At 35.4% G+C, this 18,900-nt stretch overlaps 1 protein-coding gene across 1 annotated transcript in view; it reads right to left on the bottom strand.

Moving 5' to 3' along the window:
- The window catches only part of WDR44 (WD repeat domain 44), an 82,604-nt gene that overhangs the window by 54,997 nt on the left and 8,707 nt on the right, over positions 1-18,900 (bottom strand). The window contains exon 2 of the mRNA XM_059910958.1: positions 3,311-3,344. Coding sequence (XP_059766941.1) covers positions 3,311-3,344 — 34 coding nt within the window. The remainder of the gene's footprint in view (positions 1-3,310; positions 3,345-18,900) is intronic.

Below are 18,900 nucleotides of genomic sequence, written 5' to 3'. Positions count from 1 at the left end.
AGGTCCAGGTCCTTCCCCTAGCACCTCGATCAGGCTTTGAGGACAAAGCAATGGAAGCCAAGCATGTGCCTACAGACAACCAATGCCAACTTAGCTAGACTTGAGACAGTCCTCAATTATTACCTTTTTCTGGAGATGGGCTGCCCCATTACTGTAGCACAGTACCTACTAAATCCCAGCTTCCCACCATTAGGCCATTTCTCTAACTCCTACCTATCACAACCTCAGATACATGCTTTCTTAAAAGGTATGATAGAGCATTCAATTTCTAGCAATTCACACCACTGCTTCCCTCCCTCTGTATTGGATATTAGAGAGCCGTCTGTACCCTCCTCATAGTATTCAGTTATAAGAATTGAGCTTTTTAATTTTAATAAGCACATCCAACAAAAGACCCAGTTTCACAAATCATTTGAACAAAAGTGATCTACACTCAAAGAAATCTTCATTATTATCTACTAAAGAACATTAAGCTAAAAATGTTAGCTTACTAAAATGTTACTAAAAAATTCAGGTCACTTCTGGTTTTTAGTAATGAGGAAGTAACTGTGTAATGAGTAATGAGTAATTAACTGTGACTAAAGTGAAATTTAAAAAAATGTTTGAGATGTGACCGCCACTCTTTTTTGCTGAGGAGAGAAAAAAAAAACAACAAGAAACAAAAACCAGGAAACAACTCTTCAATAGTTGTCATATGCATCCATCCATTCCTATCAACACCATCCCTCTGTTGGAGTCTCATGTCTTGACATTCTAACCTCTTAATAGCTCTCTCTGCACTTAGTCTCTTTCCCCCAAACTTTCTTCCACCCTTCTACCACTTATCTTTTGTTAATTCCCCAGCAAAAAATCTTGTAAGGCATATAAAAATTGACTTTAAATATCTTGCTTCAAAATTTTAAAGCCCAGATTTCTTAACCTGACATTCAAGGCTCATGGAAATCTGGCCCCAATTTACTTTACCAACATTCCACCACTGAAATGTTTACATTAGTCACACCAGTCTTTCAATGCGCCCAGCAAATTCTCTGCCTTTGCATATTAATTAGTTCATACTATTACCTAACATACAATGCTTTCCCCATTTTTCTCTATCCACCTATGCAAATCTCTCCCAATTTTCAAAGCCTAACACAAGTTCTACCTCCTCCCGAAAAATTTTCTCTCCTATTCCAGGCAACAGTGCTCTCACAATTGCTCTATGTCCCCCTTCCTCCTCCAAACTCCCTGTAGTACTTAAGGTCTATTCTAGTCTACAAACATCAATACCTCATGTATCATCCCTTCTTATATATATGTATCTTTTCTGTGAGGTTGTAAAGTCATCAAAAATAGGAACTATATCAAACTTTTCTTTGGATTGCTTAAGGTATCAATAGATATGCTGTTATACACAATAAGCACTCAATAACCCATGTACATCCACATCATAGAATATTACTTAACGACAAAAAGGAATAAACCATTGACACATGCAACAACTTGGATGGATCTCAATCATTTGAGCCAACCTCAAAAGGTCACACACTATATGATTCCATTTATAGGACATTCTCAAATGACAAAATTATTGAGATGGAAAACAGATTAGTGGCTGGCTGCCTGGGGTTAGGGATGATGTGGGGAGGTGGTGGGTGTGGCTTTATAAAGGAAGCTCTCTGTGGTGATAAACTAGATCTCATCTGGATTGTGGTGGTGGTTATACAAACATACACATGTAATAAAATGACACAGAACTATACACTCACACTGTACCACCGTCAAATTCTTGGTTTTGATATTGTACTATAATTAAGACATAACCACTGGGGAAAGTGGGTGAAGGATAACAGGACTTCTCTGTACTATCTTTGCAGCTTTCTGTGACTCTATAATTATTTCAAAATAAAAAGTAAAAAAGAACTATATCCAACTTCATATTTATTTACTAAATATGTACATTTTGTATCTAATTTTATTCAAGTTAAGGACAATCTATAATTACTGAGATAAAATAAATTCCCCAAACCTATTTGTTATAACCTAAAAATATCTTAAGATCTAAGTGGCTTTTAAAATCTACAAGCATAAATAGCAATAGTCTCTGGATAGGAGGACTGGGAAGTGGAAGGTGAAGAATGGGAGGGAAGTTACATTTTCAACCATCTTCTTTTCTCACTGAGTGAATTTTAACCATGTCCATGAGTTGTTTTTTAAAATGGTTTTATTAAATAGTTAATATAAAAGAATTTTTATAAAATATAAGGAATAAAGAATTATGATATAACCTTTCTTAAGTACTCAGTTTAAGAAAAAGAACAGTATTACTATTAGCTTTCAAGTCTCTTGTATGTCCTTCTCCATTTCCATTACATTCTTTCCCCCTCAGAGATGACTGATATCCTAAACTTTGTGTTTATCATTCCCTTGCTGTTCTTTATAGTTTTACTATGCTTGTGTCTCTGAACAATATATTCTCTAGTTTTGCATGCTTTTGGACTTAATATAAATGGAATCTTACTACATGTATTTTCCTGTGACTAGTTTTATTTCCCCCACTCAACACCATGGTGCTGAAATTCATCCATGTTATTGTGTATAACTAATTCATTCATAGCCACTGCTACAGAATATTCCATATGAATACACCACAATTTATCAAACAGATCAATATCCAATGTGTATAAACAGAAGGTAGGGACACTGAAACTGAAAAAAAAATACAGCATGTTTGAGATTATACATACATATGTACTGACGTACACACAAACACAACCATACACAAACATACACATATAGTATATATTCTATTTGATGTAAATAGTTCTGTTTGGTGATATTCTTGTATTTAAAATGGTTCTCATTGGCATAATGTCTCAATATCAAACTTCTTTGCTTGAATATAAGGCTAAGATTGATTTTTATATATAATTATGATACCAATACATGTGCCCATAAGAAGTATACAAGTGTTTTGGTTACTCCATATTTCTGTCATGCAAGTATTACTTTTTCAATTAAAAAAACACACACACACACAAATACAAGTATTTTATAGTGTTCTTTTATTCTAAAAATTATAAACCAAATAAAAATTAGCAGAAATCTAAAAAATACTTATAGTCCCTTCCTTTCAGTACAATATTTATTTAGGTATTTCTAAAGTACCTAATCACACCTAGAGTAAGATACAATGATAATAGTACTTAGCAAAAAATAAGTAATAGCAAGCAAAAGCAGAAAACGAAGAATTACATAAAAGAGAAAAATGAATGAAAAGTGTATACAATTTGTAGAAATATACTTATCACTTTCAGAGAGCACAACTCACCTTTAATGTTGAAATCACAACCTTTCCTGGAGACCTGTTCAGAAATAAAAGCAAGAAAGTGTTGAATAGTGGAAATGAGAAGGGAAATACTTCTACACACTCATTAAAGACAAGCCCATATTTTAAAAAACATTTACAGAAGATATAGAAACCATAAAAAAGTAAAGAAGAAAATTAAAGTGACCCATAGTCTTACAACCAAGAGATTTGAGTTTGTATCTTTTGTCTTCCTAGATATATAACACTATAATTAGCATTAATGTGAATAAAATTTTGTACTCTTCCATGATAAATTGCTTTAAAATAAATTTCTCTAGAAGTGGAATTGCAGGTCAAAAGTATACACACTTTTCAGCATTTTGAGAAACTCTCAAATTGCCCTCCAGAACAGTTGTACCAATTTAAATACACTCCCATTGCTCTGAGTCCCTGTTTCTTAATACCCTTGCCAAAAATGAGTGTTATTTTTAAATGTTTACAAATTTGATAGGCAAAATATATCTTATTGCTGTCTTAATTTGTGCTTCTTTGATTTACAGTATGGATGAAAAGTTTCATGTGCATTAGACATTTACGTTACTTTTAAAGAGAGATAACCTATTTTTGTTTGCAGCTCTTTTTTTTTTTAAACTGGAGCAAAACTCTAAAATACAGAGTGCTCTAGATACAATAATTTTAAAAAGTAACTTTTCACCAATTATTTTCACACCCCCCCTTACATTTTTCTTCAAATAGGAACAATTTGATATCTGCTTCAAAGCACAAAGGAGAGACATACCCTTACAGCCGCTTATCAGGGTTAAGCAGTAAGAAGCTTTTAAATGATTCATATGCCATTCCTAAATTTTTTAAATGCAGTGATCACAGATGATACAACTTTGTGTTGAAAGGCGCCTTCAAGATCATCTAGTCATAGAGCCTCTTTTTACAGATAAAGAAACCAAGGTGCTGAGAGATTAAGTGACTTTCCCCAAAGTCACAAATTAAGTTGGGGGCAGAACCAAGAGAAGCATCGAGTCCTACTACCATGCTCTTCATGTGCCAAATTCAGTAATCCTTGACCTCTAATCAAAACAGTGTGATAAAAAAATTACTTTTGCCATTCAACAGAAAATCAACCCCTTTATTCAGCAAACATTTATGGAACATCTACTATGTACCAGGGACTAGAGATAGGAAGATGATTAAGACACAATCCCAGTTTAGGGGTTTTTAAAAGCTTGTTTAAAAAACAAAAAAGGTAGCTGTATAAAATAGTGCCTGCCCACTTAATTGCAGTGCCTGGATGATATAATTTCATGTTAATAAAGGACAATTTCCAGGAATGAAAATTTTTATATCCCCAATTACTTGGTTTCCCTGGCAAACATATACTGCTCTGTAACAAAATCCTGTTTATCCGGAGGTGATTAGGACCAAGGTTATTCCAATTTTAAAAAAAGGAATAAATATTTCACAAAAAGGATGTGTAAAATAACACAAGTACAATCAAAACAATAACAAAAATTTAAAAAACAAAACCAAAAAACCTTGAAGAGGCTCAAATTTCCATGTGGCACATATTCTGAATGTCAATCAAGAAAAAAAAAAATCACCTGCCACAGAGGTGTAGCAACAAGAGGAAATAAGATTTTTTTCAAAAAACTTAAGCCCCATATGAGGTAGAGAAGGCAAGAAAAAGAAAATCTGCCTTCCCCATGACTCCCACTTTGAGAAATCTGGTCAGGTTTTTTAGCTGTCCAAAAAACAGAATAGGGCGCCACATTTATCTCTTGTATGTAACTGGTTTCATAAAGAGCTGATTATTCACAGGATCTAAGTTATAGACCAACTGTTGACACACATGGAAATAGTCCAGATTGGTTCTGGTGGGGCTTTACATATAGCTGTGTACAAACTATAAAGAGTAATTTATTACTTCCTTTTGAGAGCCAAGGGAATGCAGTGAAAAGAACATGTGCAGATAGACCTTGTTTGAATACCGGTTCTGCCATTTACCCTGTGTGTGATCTTGATCAATTCATTTAATTTATCCAAGCCTCAATCTCCTCCTTTGGAAAAGGGGTAAAAACATCTACACTTCATAGGACTACTATAAGGATTAAGTGAGAGAGCACATGGGGCACACACAATAAGCTGTAGTTTCCTCAGCAGCTTTGAATTGCTCCATTGAAACTCACAAATAATGAGTGCACCAAGTTTCTCCAAGGGACTTTGTCAGTAGTGGGAAGCCTGAGACCAATTCCTGGATACAGAAAAGATACCCTACAGCCCATAAAGCTCCAGGCTATTTAACAACAGGGAACATGAAAAACACCAGATTATACTGAGCTGGTGATTAAAATGGGATCCTGCTTGCATTTTGTGATGTCATTAAACAAAAAACTAATAACAAAAGCCACTCATGTTCAAAACATAATTTAAATGTTACAAAGTTGTTAAGGTCTTGGTAGGTAGTAAAACATTTCATAGCTTCAAGTCTGATTAAGCCTAAAATTGTCTTTAACAGGGTAGTCTGTAAGACTGGAATTTTTTGTGATACATTTTTTCATCCATTTATAGAACATTAGCATCTAGTAAAAAGTGAAAGCATACTTATAATTTGCAAAGTTGGCTAAAATGACTTGTATCATGTGCCAAAATGAGAAAACAACAATTCATTTCACCATAATAAACAGTAAATCATTATTTAGTATTCCCACAGGAAACGTTCTTAATAGGGGCCTTGTAATAATAATTATACAATGGCCATCATTTATTAATAAGCATGTGCCAAAAATGTGCTAAGACTTGACTTGCTTTTGCTTCTTTAGTCCTCACAACTTTCCAATGAGGTAGTTATATTACCTTCCCTATTTTACACAACAAAAAAACTTGAGGCTTGGGTCAGATGAGGTAATTTAAATTGCACTGCTAGTAAATAACTGGGCCAGAATGTGACCCTAGGCAGTCTGGCTCTAGGGTCTACTCTCTCAACTACATTGCAATATTGCCTCTTTTCTGTGTAAGGTCTTAAAAGATGACGGTTATGAGAATATTCTAAGCGGTGCTATGAATGAACACCAAAGTAAAGGTAATTAGCGCTGCTTCTTGGGTTGTACTAAACTAATTAAGTCAAAGGCTTGAATCCTGATCTGCCTTTAACAACTACAATTAATGCCTAATTGATTTGGCACTGCTAGGAAATAAAATAATGAAATGTTCCATATATAAAACTGCCAGAGAGATGAAGCTTCTCTTTGAGTGCCAAACTTCTGAAAGTGTTTTAAGTACTTTTGAATTTCAAATTTCAAAAGCAGCTTGTAAATAAGTACATTATAGGCTAAGCCTCGCCGTTTCAGTAATCTTTCCCTTGAAAATACCTTCTTAAACAAAGGATATACAATTTTCCCTTTCTTACTGACTCACAGTAATTATCATGCTCAAATACTACACTATATTTTAATACAGTAATGCCCTCCACGGACCCTAAGGTACAGGGGATTTATTTGCCTTCACACTACAGGACCCTAGGCTACTATGCTTGGAATGTCTGTGTTTTAAAGTTTTGCATCTCCCTCCTCAATAGAAGTGGTCACTTCTTACAGTTGGCCATGTGCCTGCCTTTAAAAGCTTTCTTCCCCCTTCCCTTCTAATTTTTGCTTCTAGTCTGCATCGAGCTGGGAAACCCGGTCTTTAAAAATGGAATTATATGGTAAAGGAAGAATCCAGAGCTTCTGAGGGTCTCCCCAGACAACCACTCAACTCTTCTCCGTAACTCAGTCTCTAACTTCAAAGTAGAGATAATAACATTATACTATTTCAGAGTGATTATGTGCCTAAAGAAAATAGCTATTCATGTTGGAGTTTGGGGACAGGAGAAATAGGGGACTAGGTCAAGAAAATTAAGTTCTACTCTTGGCTTTCCCAACCAACTAGCTGCAAGACCTTTAAGCAAGGGTTTTCAGAGTTTCTTTAATTTTAGGAAAGTTTATTTTAAGACCCTTCATTAGTTTGGGAGTGAAGATGTAATTTTTATACCATGATTAATGATCTAAATTTTATACCTCTGACTTCCCTTAAATTTGAGATATATTATAGGAAACATGGACATAATCCAGCGCACACACACACATCCAGAAATGTCCGGTAATACTCTGATACATCTAGTTTACTAGAAAAATATTCTTTCAAAATTTTCTGTAGATACTAAATATTAGATTCCTCCTGTTCAAAGGTTAAAGTCAGTAATTTTTCCCATAAAAAGCCCCAATTTTTCCCATAAAAAGCACATAAAATAACTTTTATTACACCCCACACAAGTGAGAGATCTTTAACAAAACTGAAGTTAACAGGTAGATATATTTAAGTATTGGTAGTTTATCTCACTTTAACAAAACCTTTACAAACCAAAATGAGAACTTCAAAAGTTCAATTTTCATTTCAAAAGTTTTTATTATAGGATATTTTTAAATCAAATATTTTTGACACATTTAAATATGATTAACAAAGCTTCATTGAAATAAGAAATGTGCTTTTTACAAAGCTGAACAAAAATATAACTTTAATGGGAGAAACTTCCTTCATCACCTAATAGCATAAAAAAAAAAAAACCTTCAACATATTCATACTAATTAAAAATGCAGTAAATCTTTGATTTTGCAGCATAGTTTCTGAAATTGAAGACAATGTCTATCAATGGTATTATTAAACTTAAACATGAAAAACAATTTCTGAAACAGCTCCAAAATAAAGTCTAAGTTAAACAAGTATTGGTATTCTACTAAAAAACAAACAAACAAACAAAAATCCACATGGCTTATAGATCAAATACTTATTTTTAGTGTGGCTTGCACTCAGGTTTTGAATATAAAAGCGATTTTAAGGTTAGTATTTCAGCAACTTATACAGATAGAATATTTTAATTCATTATATCCTGTTTTCTGTAAGAAAGTTATTTTCATGCACTCGCTATGTTGAGTTTATACTAACGAACCTCATGTTTGAGTATAAAATAATGTGTGACTGAAGCTTTTTCTGGTCCCTGTCCATTTAGCATTTTAATTATAGTAGTTTTCCTTTTGCATCTAGGGTATTTGTGTTCAGTACCAATGTGCTTTAGTATCTACACAACATTCATTATTTTTAAAATGTTACATGGCATCAAAACATTGCTCTGGTCATTTTGCAGGGCAGTATAGGAATTATTTTTTCTTTTATAAACTCTGACCTGACCCAGTGATAACTTTCAGACACCTAAGGTAAAATTTCATTAGAATAATAAGGTCATTACTTCCAAAGGTAGGTGCTAATCACTGGGATTTGGATCTGATGACAATAATTACAACTTATCCAAAAGTTGCTCAGTAAGTTTCCGTAGGAAGCAAAATGTCAAATCCTTTATAAACTCTGACATAATAATACTGCATTCAATACAATTTCAGTGAAAGGTAAAAATATGCAAGCGATGCAACATTTTATTAATAACCCTCTTAGCTTGATTTTGGAACTTGCTAAACCTGACTCTCTAATTTAGTAATATTGAGAACAGTATTCATTTACTTAATAGAAATAAAATCAATCCAACAGAAGATGCATAGCAGTAGGCTATTTTTAAGAGATTTTGATTCAACATAACTGTGGGTTTTCTGTCACAGGTGTTAGAAGTGAGCATACTACCTAATGATGTTACCTAGTGTTAAAAAGAAATTTACAGCTAATTCTTTACAAAGTCCTAAAAGGATTCTTAAAAAATCAGTAGGAAGGGAAGAATATATATATTTTTCGTGTTTGAAGGAAGTAAGAATCATTTAGACCAACTATCTCATTTTACATGTGAGGAAAATAAGGCCAAAGAAGGTTAAATTAATCCATTCATTCAACATTTACCTACTGCTTACCTCATACCAGCACAGTGCTAGGCACTGGGTGTAAAGTAGTGAACAAAGCAGACATGGGCCCTGATCTCCTAGAGCTTATGCGAAGATCAAGGGCCTAATAATTAGGCCTAGGACCCAAGTCTCTTTGCTGATTCTAACAACACATGCAGCCTGTCAATTTACCCTAATAAGTCTAATATTCTTTCCTGGTTTCACATGGGTAGGTAGCCGGTCAAATGAAACTGGCCATTTATTAAAGCCTTACTTATCTAGGAATGCCACCACAAATTCCCCAGGGAAGGCCTGGAGAGGGGGTCCCAAAGACTGAAAGGGCACCACGACACCAATCTCGAAGTAGAAGGGCTGTAAGTTTAGCTACATAGTAAAAGAACATGAGCTGGAATCAGGAGACCTGAGTTTTAGTTCTGAATCTGCTAGTAACAATGTATGTGACCATAAAAAATATTTTGGGGGAGTTTTTCCAACTTTTAATTATGGCTATTTCAAACATGTACAAAATTGGGAGAATAATATTATGAACCCACATGCACAACATGTTGACCATGGTCAATAGTGATCAATATCAGTATCCCTCCCTCCACTCCCCTGCCAGATTATTTTGAAGCGAATCTCAGGAACTATTTCATTTTTACCCATAAAAATTTCAGTACATATCTAAAACATAACCACAACACTATTATCAAATTTAACAATTCCCTATCATACACAGTCAACATTCATATTTCCCAGATTGTCTCAATTTTTTTTTTTTTTTACAGTTGGTCCATTTCAATCAATATCCAAATAAGGTCCATGTGCTATAATCAGTTGATATGTCTCTTTCAATCAGTAGGTTTCCTTTCATTTTTTTTATTTCTTGCAGTTCATGTATTGAGGAACTAGGCTGTTCATTCTGAAGAGGATTTTTTAGGGCAGTGAAACTATTGTGTATGATACTATAATGATGGATACATGCCATGAGGCAGTTGTCCAAAACCATAGACTCTACAACACCAAAAGTGAACCCTAAGGTAAACTATGGACTTTGGGTGATTATGGATGTGTCAATGTAGGTTCATCAATTGTAATAAATGTATCACTCTGGTGGGGGACGTTGATAATGCGGGAGGCTATACATGTGTGTGGGGAAGGGGTATATGGGAAATCTCTGTACCTTCCTCTCAATTTTGCTGTGAACCTAAAATTGCTCTTAAAAAAAAGAAACAAAGATACTAGGTTGTTCATCCCTTAGAATTTCTCATTGTCCGAATTTTGTTGATTGCACCTCCACGGTGACATGTCAAAAGAAGTATTTTAAAGGAGAACATGCAGAAGAGATTGGAGGGATGGAATGGGCACACATCCAAGGAAAAGTATAAAAACCTATAAGAACAGTATCAGAAAGACAGGTGCTAAAAATGTGTGAGGATTTAAAAAAATACCAGAGACAGAGTTTTTCATTATTTTAATTTATATTCAGAACAACAAAAAGAAACTGCAGTCTGCCTATATGTGGATGAATAATATAAAGTAAAAGCCTGCATCAATTCTTTTTTTTTTCCAATTAAGATTACTGATTACTGATTAAGATTACCAGAAAGGGAAAAACAAATTATAGAATGAGGTGGTTGAGAATCTGCCTGCCAATGCAGGGGACACGGGTTCGAGCCCTGGTCTGGGAAGACCCACATGCTGCGGAGCAACTGGGCCCGTGAGCCACAACTACTGAGCCTGCGCGTCTGGAGCCTGTGCTCCGCAACAAGAGAGGCCGCGATAGTGAGAGGCCCGCGCACCGTGATGAAGAGTGGCCCCCGCTTGCCACAACTAGAGAAAGCCCTCGCACAGAAACTAAGACCCAACACAGCCATAAATAAATAAACCCAAAAAGAGTTAAAAAAAAAAAATGTAAATTATAGAATGAGGAAATTGAATCCCAGAGCATTCAAGGAGATAAAAGTACCTAGTTACTGTAAATGATTTCAGTTCTCCTGTCCCAAATTATATCCCAGCATACTCTGAGAATTTATAGAGTTCAATCTCTAAAACCTCTGAAGAATCAGAGAGATGGAAGAGGATGTTAAGGAAAACTCTGGTAGTCAACACTGGAAAGTAGGTAGATGCTACAAACTATAAACAGATTCACTTGATGTCAATGTCAAGCAAAATTCTTAAACACATTGTGAAATGGTTTAAGGGCCCTAGGCGTGGGGAAAAGATACTCATTTACGAGTCAGCAAGCACTCACAGAAAGCCAAACATGCAAGATTAACCTAATATCCTTTTTTGATAGGGTTACTGGCCTAGAATATAAAGGGAATACTGTACACACACAAAAAATCTGGATTTAAGCACTAAATTTTATAATTCTCTCATGATAGCCTTTTAGACAACAAAGAGATGTAGGCTAGAATACACTTAGGTGGGTTTGTAACTGGCTGAACATTACTCAAGGTGTGATTAACGGATCAATGAAAAACCATAAGGAAATATTAAATAATTTTTATTGCACTCTATCCTACTTGATGTTCTGTCCCACTTGACATTCGAATGTCTTGAATGAGGAAACTGATGGTATATCTACCAAATTTACAGTTGGCACAAAGTTGGAGGGATAGGGAATATACTGGCTGACAGTATCCAAAAATATTTCAACACGTTAGAAGGATGGGCCAAATCTTAACAGAATGTAATGTAATAGGGATAAATGTAAAATGCATGACTGGGGAGATACGACTTAACAACAAATCATGTGAAAACATTTAGGTATTTTTGTTGATTGCTCAGACAGAGTAAAGGCTGTGTGATATGACTACTGAAAGAGCTACTGTGATCTTAGGCTGAATTAACAGAACTATTATGTCCAGGGCAAGGGGAGTGGTAAATTCTACGCTACTTCCCACTGATAGATAAGCGCACGCTTTAGAATATCGTGTATCATTGGGATATCACATTTTAAAAGAAACACTGAAAAAACAGAACATATCCAAAAGACAGAAACCAATTTAGTGAATGTTCCAGAAACTGAGTAGAATGATATAAAGAACTAAGGATGGCTAACCCAGAGAAGAGAGAAATGAATGCCTCTTTACCTTTTGGATTTTGGATTTATTTTGGAAAGTACAAGCAGTGAAACTTTGCATATAGGCTAATATTCTTACTGAAGCCTATGTTTTAATTTAACTTTTAAACTGTTATTCTATATTTGATATGTGCAAGAGTATAATGTAGCATAGACATGTAATTATGAAGCACAACAAATAAAATGAACTGTGACTCACGAGGTCACCTGAGAATGAGAACAGCATCAAGACCAGGGCAGCTACTGTCTGCCCTATTCTGCTGCCTTTGCCTTAGAGGGAACCACTAGCCCAGATTTGGCTTATTGTTCCCTTACTTTATTTTTAAAATGCCATGTATCTCTAAACAATATATTGTTAAGTTTTGTTATTTCTGAGCTGTGTTTTCAGGAATGCACTTACAAAGAAAAAAAGAGTTGGACTCTTAAAATTAACATTGCACTCAAAAATCTCGGTATTCCCGTCAGTGTAAAGGCGACCCTTGTCACTGCATACTCAGTTGTATTTAAGTCTCACAACTGTGCCCATATCTACTAGTCTTTTGCTTCTCCCCCACCTAGGGTTGCCAGATTTAGCGATGATAAATATAGGCTGCTCAGTTAAATTCCAATTTCAGATAAACAACAAATCTATTTTTAGTATGTTTATCTGAAATTGGGATTTAACTGGGAGTCCTGTATTTTATCTGACAACTCTACCCTACCCCTAAAATAATTAGGTGGACAACTAATTCTATGATCTGTTCGTGTGTGATAAAGGGACAAAGTGGGAGGAATTGTATGGCCAATGTCATTGTATAAATATTAATCTAAGTATTCAACAGCATTCACCGACTGGGGAAAAAAATTGCACATGTGTGAATTTAGTCAAAGCTTTTCCAGACAATGCATTCAGTGGATATGCCCAAATGCAAATACTGTATATATGCTATTATGTACATTTTTCAAAAACACTCAGTGAAACAGAGCAGTAAGGTTTATTAACAGCTTCATTATTTTGGCTTAGATTGAACCCCTCAAAAAAACAAAACCAAGATGGCTACTGTAACAAACTGATAAATCTCTAGATATGTAAACTGACTTATAACCATTATTTATAAAGATATTTATATCATTTGTCTTCATGTTAAAAATGAAGTTAACCTATATAGGTCAAATAAAGATCAATAGCCAACTTTCTGGATAAATATCAATTAAAATTATGTTGTCATTAAAAATGGATTCGGTTACTGTATTTACAAAGTCATTTTAGGACACTTCACTTTATAAAAGGGATATCAGAAATATTTCAGATATGTTATTTCTTTTTCAATCAAAAAAACTGATGAGCTTTCTACAATATGAGGTAGAACTTGCTTTTCAATTGTCTCAACATCCTCCCACAACCTGAAGCACTAATGGCTCCTCAATTTGAATGGCAGTCAATACAAGTGTGTATTAAGAACCCGTACAGATTAGATTCCCCAAATAGAAGCCAGTTGCATTCCCTTGCCTGTCTTACTGCAAAACCCACATTTTGAAATCAGGTATAAACACGGCTGACTACTGTAATAGTCTAACTTGGTTTTTCAGAGCTTCAGCGAGTGGTTTCTCTCCAGGCAATCATTGAATCACCTTTTCCATCTTCATCACTCATGCACTATGGCTTTAGGGTAATCAGTGCTTAAGTCTACTTTAAAAAAGAACACTGAATTTCTGTAGTTTCAAAGAGTTAGATCCCATAAGCCATCCTACCTCTAGTTTCTCACCCTTTAGCTATAGACAGATCCTTCTGTCTTTTGGGTTTGGTGTTTCTCTTACCTCTTACCTGAGGGTTATCTGAAAAACAAACACACAAACAAACACAACCTGTAAGCCTTCTGAGAACAGGGCGGAAGGACTGTGCAGACTAAACCTACATTCGCCACCTGCTTCATAGTCAACTAAACAACTAGGAACTCAAAGACCCACTACACAAAATATAACAGTGATCTCACATTTAACATTTCCATTTCCAGACTACTCATTATACTGGGTGAAAAGAATATACCAAAACAATTGGGCAACACACAGAAAAATGGACTAACAAGGTCTTCTTTTTTTGTCAGTAAGAGGACTCACTTTTTATTTTAGGTTCTGAGGAAAAAAAGGTGGTTGGCTCTGAAGAAGCCTCTTGTCAGGTTGCAAAATTCCTGACAGACTCCTAAGGAGGTAAAAAAGAGTAATGACATGGAAGGAGGAAGTATAGAGTGAGTCAGCTGGAATAAAGCTGGTGGCTTGGCAATCATCTTTCTTATAGAAGGTGACTACCAAGGGCTTAACAGAGAATTGTCCTATAGCTTGATTTTGTTTTTATCCACCTCTTTTTGCCTTTGCCATCAGGAAACTATAAAAGTAAGATAAGCTTAAGCAGTACATCAACGAACTGAATCAAGCAGAGCAAAGAACAGCTTGCCTGTACAAAGGTTTGGGATTCTAAGGTCCTTGAGGTGAACAGGAGGCGAGCGCAGATAAGGCCTTAGCTAGTCATTAAAATAAGCAGGTAATTAAAGAGTGTTGATTTCTAAAGCCCAGCAAACTGAAATAGGAAGATCTGATGGCAAACTAAGACCAACACAAAACTGCTAAGTCTAAACTAGTAATCAGAAAGGTTCTGGTGCTCACAAAACACTGACATGAACATTTCTTCCCCCACTTAGGCCAGGCAGGAAAACAACAAAAACAAAGCAAAAATCAAAAACAGAACCAAACCTCAGGTTGAAGAAAAATTAAGAACAGTTCAAATTTAGAGAATAAGATACCGTTTTATTTTTTAAATCTTGTTCCAAGTGCATAATTTTTAAAAATTTGGTATGCAGCATCGTTCATTGGAATTAAAATGTATATACTGATGCGTATACATCATTAATGAATGTATTTATTAACTAGTTACATTGTTATGGCAAGTTTTACTAGATTACATGCTAAGCATAAAACCCCCCATAGAAGGGGGTTTCCCTTGATACATGGCAATACTGGTTTATTAACAAGATTAACAAAAAATGGAGAATGTAGTTATGACAGTTATCTAATAGGGAATTAACTGAATCCTCAACATGTGAATTACTACTTTTATTATCCTTTGAAAGACCATTTTAGGTTTTAAATACTATGAAAGCCAAGAAGCAGAATATGTCTAAAATACCTAATGACTATTTTACCATTGATATTAATAGAAATAGATGGAGAGAAAATTTGGCACAATGGCTCTATGTTTTCTGAATATAGGTTTTGTGGCAACATTTTTAAGTGATCTATAATGAAATCAAAGGAAACTTTATAATGAAATATAATTCTAGTCATATAGAAATTACAAATTTAAAGTAGAACTTAAGCAGCTTTATCTTGTCTAAAATGACAAGCTGATTTTTCAAAGCTGATTTATGTAATTCATGTAGTTTTACGCCATATTCCTGAAAGAATAGCTTGATAATCTATTTATTGACAAAATAAACAGAAAAATATATCAGCTCCCTGGGCCTACTCAAGAATTCTAAACTAAAAACATTCTACCCTGCACGTTTACAACCATTCAATAAATACCCACATTCAAGCAATAACTCCAGGGTAGGGCAGCTATATCATAATGTCCCAATTTGTCAAAGTGGGTTAGATGAAAGTCACATCTATTAATGATTTAAAATAATTTCTAGTAAAATCGCAACAGAAACAGATAACTAAATTTATGACTGTCTGGAAAAGTCAATACTAATGCAATTATGCTAAATCACTTTGTAACTTACTTTTTAAAAAGTAAACAAGATGCTGGGCTACAGGCCACTTTACAGAAGCTTTATCAAGTTAATGTGCTAATATGATTTTGTAAGTTACCTAAAACATCCAATGGTGTACTAATCTTTTTTTTTTTAATTTTATTTATTTATTTTTGGCTGCGTTGGATCTTTGCTGCTGCCTGTGGACTCTCTCTAGTTGTGGCGAGCGGGGGCTACTCTTCGTTGTGGTGCGCGGGCTTCTCATTGAGGTGGCTTCTCTTGATGTGGAGCACGGGCTCTAGGCACGCGGGCTTCAGTAGTTGCAGCACACGGGCCCTCTACAGGATTCAGCAGTCGCAGCGTGTGGGCTCAGTAGTTGTGGCGCCTGCGCTGGCTTCAGTAGTTGTGACGCCTGCGCCGGCTTCAGTAGTTGTGACTCAGGGGCTCTAGAGGGCAGGCTCAGTAGTTGTGGTGCACGGGCTTAGCTGCTCCACGGCATGTGGGATCTTTCCCGACCAGGGATTTAACCCGTGTCCCATGCGTAGGCAGGTAGGTTCTTAACCACTGCGCCACCAAGGAAGAACCTGTCACAACTCCCCTTTTTAAAAAATTTAAATAAATCAATTCTATTATCAATGAACTGATTATTCAGACTTTGAGATTCTTTGCTTTTCTCCTTTTGAGTTCACTACTTATCACCAAAGATGGGCAGAGGAACAAAAATTCAAACTAAACCATTTATTTGGTTTTTTAAATTACAGAAAAAAAATTACTGTTATCTCTGATAAAAGGTTTGATGGGGGGCTTCCCTGGTGGCGCCGTGGTTGAGACTCTGCCTGCCAATGCAGGGGACACGGGTTCGAGCCCTGGTCTGGGAAGATCCCACATGCCGCGGAGCAACTGGGCCCGTGAGCCACAATTACTGAGCCTGCGCGTCTGGAGCCTGTGCTCCGCAACAAGAGAGGCCGCGATGGTGAGAGGCCCGCGCACCGCGATGAAGAGTGGTCCCCACTTGCCGCAACTAGAGAAAGCCCTCGCACAGAAACGAAGACTCAATACAGTCATAAATAAATAAATAAATTAATTAATTAATTAATTAATTTTAAAAAAAGGTTTGATGGGAAAGGAAGTTGTAAACTAATGACTGAACTGAGGTTTTGGTGTAACTGGTAACATTTAATTATTCATGTTCTCCCTCAATATCATGAATAATAGAAAATTGGACATATTTCAGTAATTAAGTACTTTAGGTTATAAATTCTACTTCTATGCTTTATGTATCTGAATTTCTACTTCTGCATTCTTTAACATGTATTAAAAACTTCATAAATATTCTAGAAAAATCTTAAATTACCCAGAATGCTTACCTACATAAAACAATCTGTAGGCCAAGTTTATTATTAAAGAGATTATTCATCCTTATTTACATCTTAAATAGTAATTACTGAGAATGTAATTTTTCTAATTAGCTACTAGGAATGCATTTTTCCCATTAATTTGATAGCCAAAAGAGGTCTGATTAGCTGGAAAATATTAAAAACTACCACATGCATTCATTGTGACTGCTAGAAAATACCTTTGAAGGGGTAGGGGAAAAAAATAAAGAAACATTGTGTTTCCAATTAGTGGCTTGTAGCCAAAAATATGAATCAGAGTTATACAGCAAAAAAAAAAAAAAAAAAGGAAAAAAAATGTGGCGTAACTAAACAACTGACAACAATCCACAAAACAATTACAGAAAAAAAAAATCTGTGCTCAAGACTTTTTGATGAGGCACAGAAGCCCAAATCAGCAGTGTCTCACATCTTGAGGGGTTTTCCCTTAGGAACAAAGAACATACCCTTTGAAATGCAGTTAGCAGTGTCTGGGATTCCAGCTCTTTCAGTAGCAAGGTCATTTTCTGACCTAGCTACCGTACCATAATCAATTCTGTCAAAGCTTAAAAAGAAAAGCATAAAAAATACTGCTTTTTGTTGTTTTCAACATACCCAAATGGCAGGAGAGTCAGCCTCATCATTCTAATAATTCACATTTAAAATATAACATCGAAAAATGTTTATAGTTTAGAAAAGTAAAGTGGGAGGAACCTAATGTTTTACATCTCCATTCAAAACCATCACCTAATTACCACAAATTAGTGAAATTCCACTTTTGCTGGCTGACCCCCATTTATGCTGAGCTGTTTTTTTATTTGCAAAATTAGCATAATAACTGCCCTATGCAGCTCACAAAAATTGTCCTATCTTACAGACTTGCAGGATAAATCAGAAGAGATAATGTAAATAAAAGTACTTTGAAAATGAATGCCCAACATTAATTGAGAGTATGGCATTACCATTCTTTGCATGTTTAACAACATGCAGTACTATAATATTTCTTTCTTATTGGGAATACATTCATTCCTGGAAAAAAGAAAGTTGGTAACAAGGAATTGATAAGATTGCAGGATAACTGGCAACACCTCCCAAGGCTTCACTGTTAATATTTACTGAGTGCAAGAGGGAAGAGAAATGGGAACATATTGTATATGTATAACTGATTCACTTTGTTATAAAGCAGAAGCTAACACACCATTGTAAGGCAATTATACTTCAATAAAGATGTTTAAAAAAAAAAAAAAAATTTACTGAGTACAGGATGTCCCCAAGTTATAAAGGTCCCATAAATCCAAACCACTGTCCTTGCCTCAGCCCCCTCCATTTCTTCCCTTCACTCTTACAGGAACTGTATAGGGATGGGGGAAGGGAGTGAAGATTTGAGAGAACCAGGAAGTTCAAAAGTAGAAGAAATTGTGAAGAGAAGTGGAACACCATAGAGCATCCTATCGCCACCTAAACCTTTTGTAGCTGCTACACATCAACTGCAGACATCTCCTCTCTACGCTGGGAAGTAAGGCAAAGGTTAAAAGTCAACAACCAGGAGCTA

This window comes from Balaenoptera ricei, chromosome X (genome assembly GCF_028023285.1).
Source record: "Balaenoptera ricei isolate mBalRic1 chromosome X, mBalRic1.hap2, whole genome shotgun sequence".
Taxonomy (NCBI): Eukaryota; Metazoa; Chordata; class Mammalia; order Artiodactyla; family Balaenopteridae; genus Balaenoptera; species Balaenoptera ricei.
This window is presented reverse-complemented; position numbering and strand designations above follow the sequence as displayed.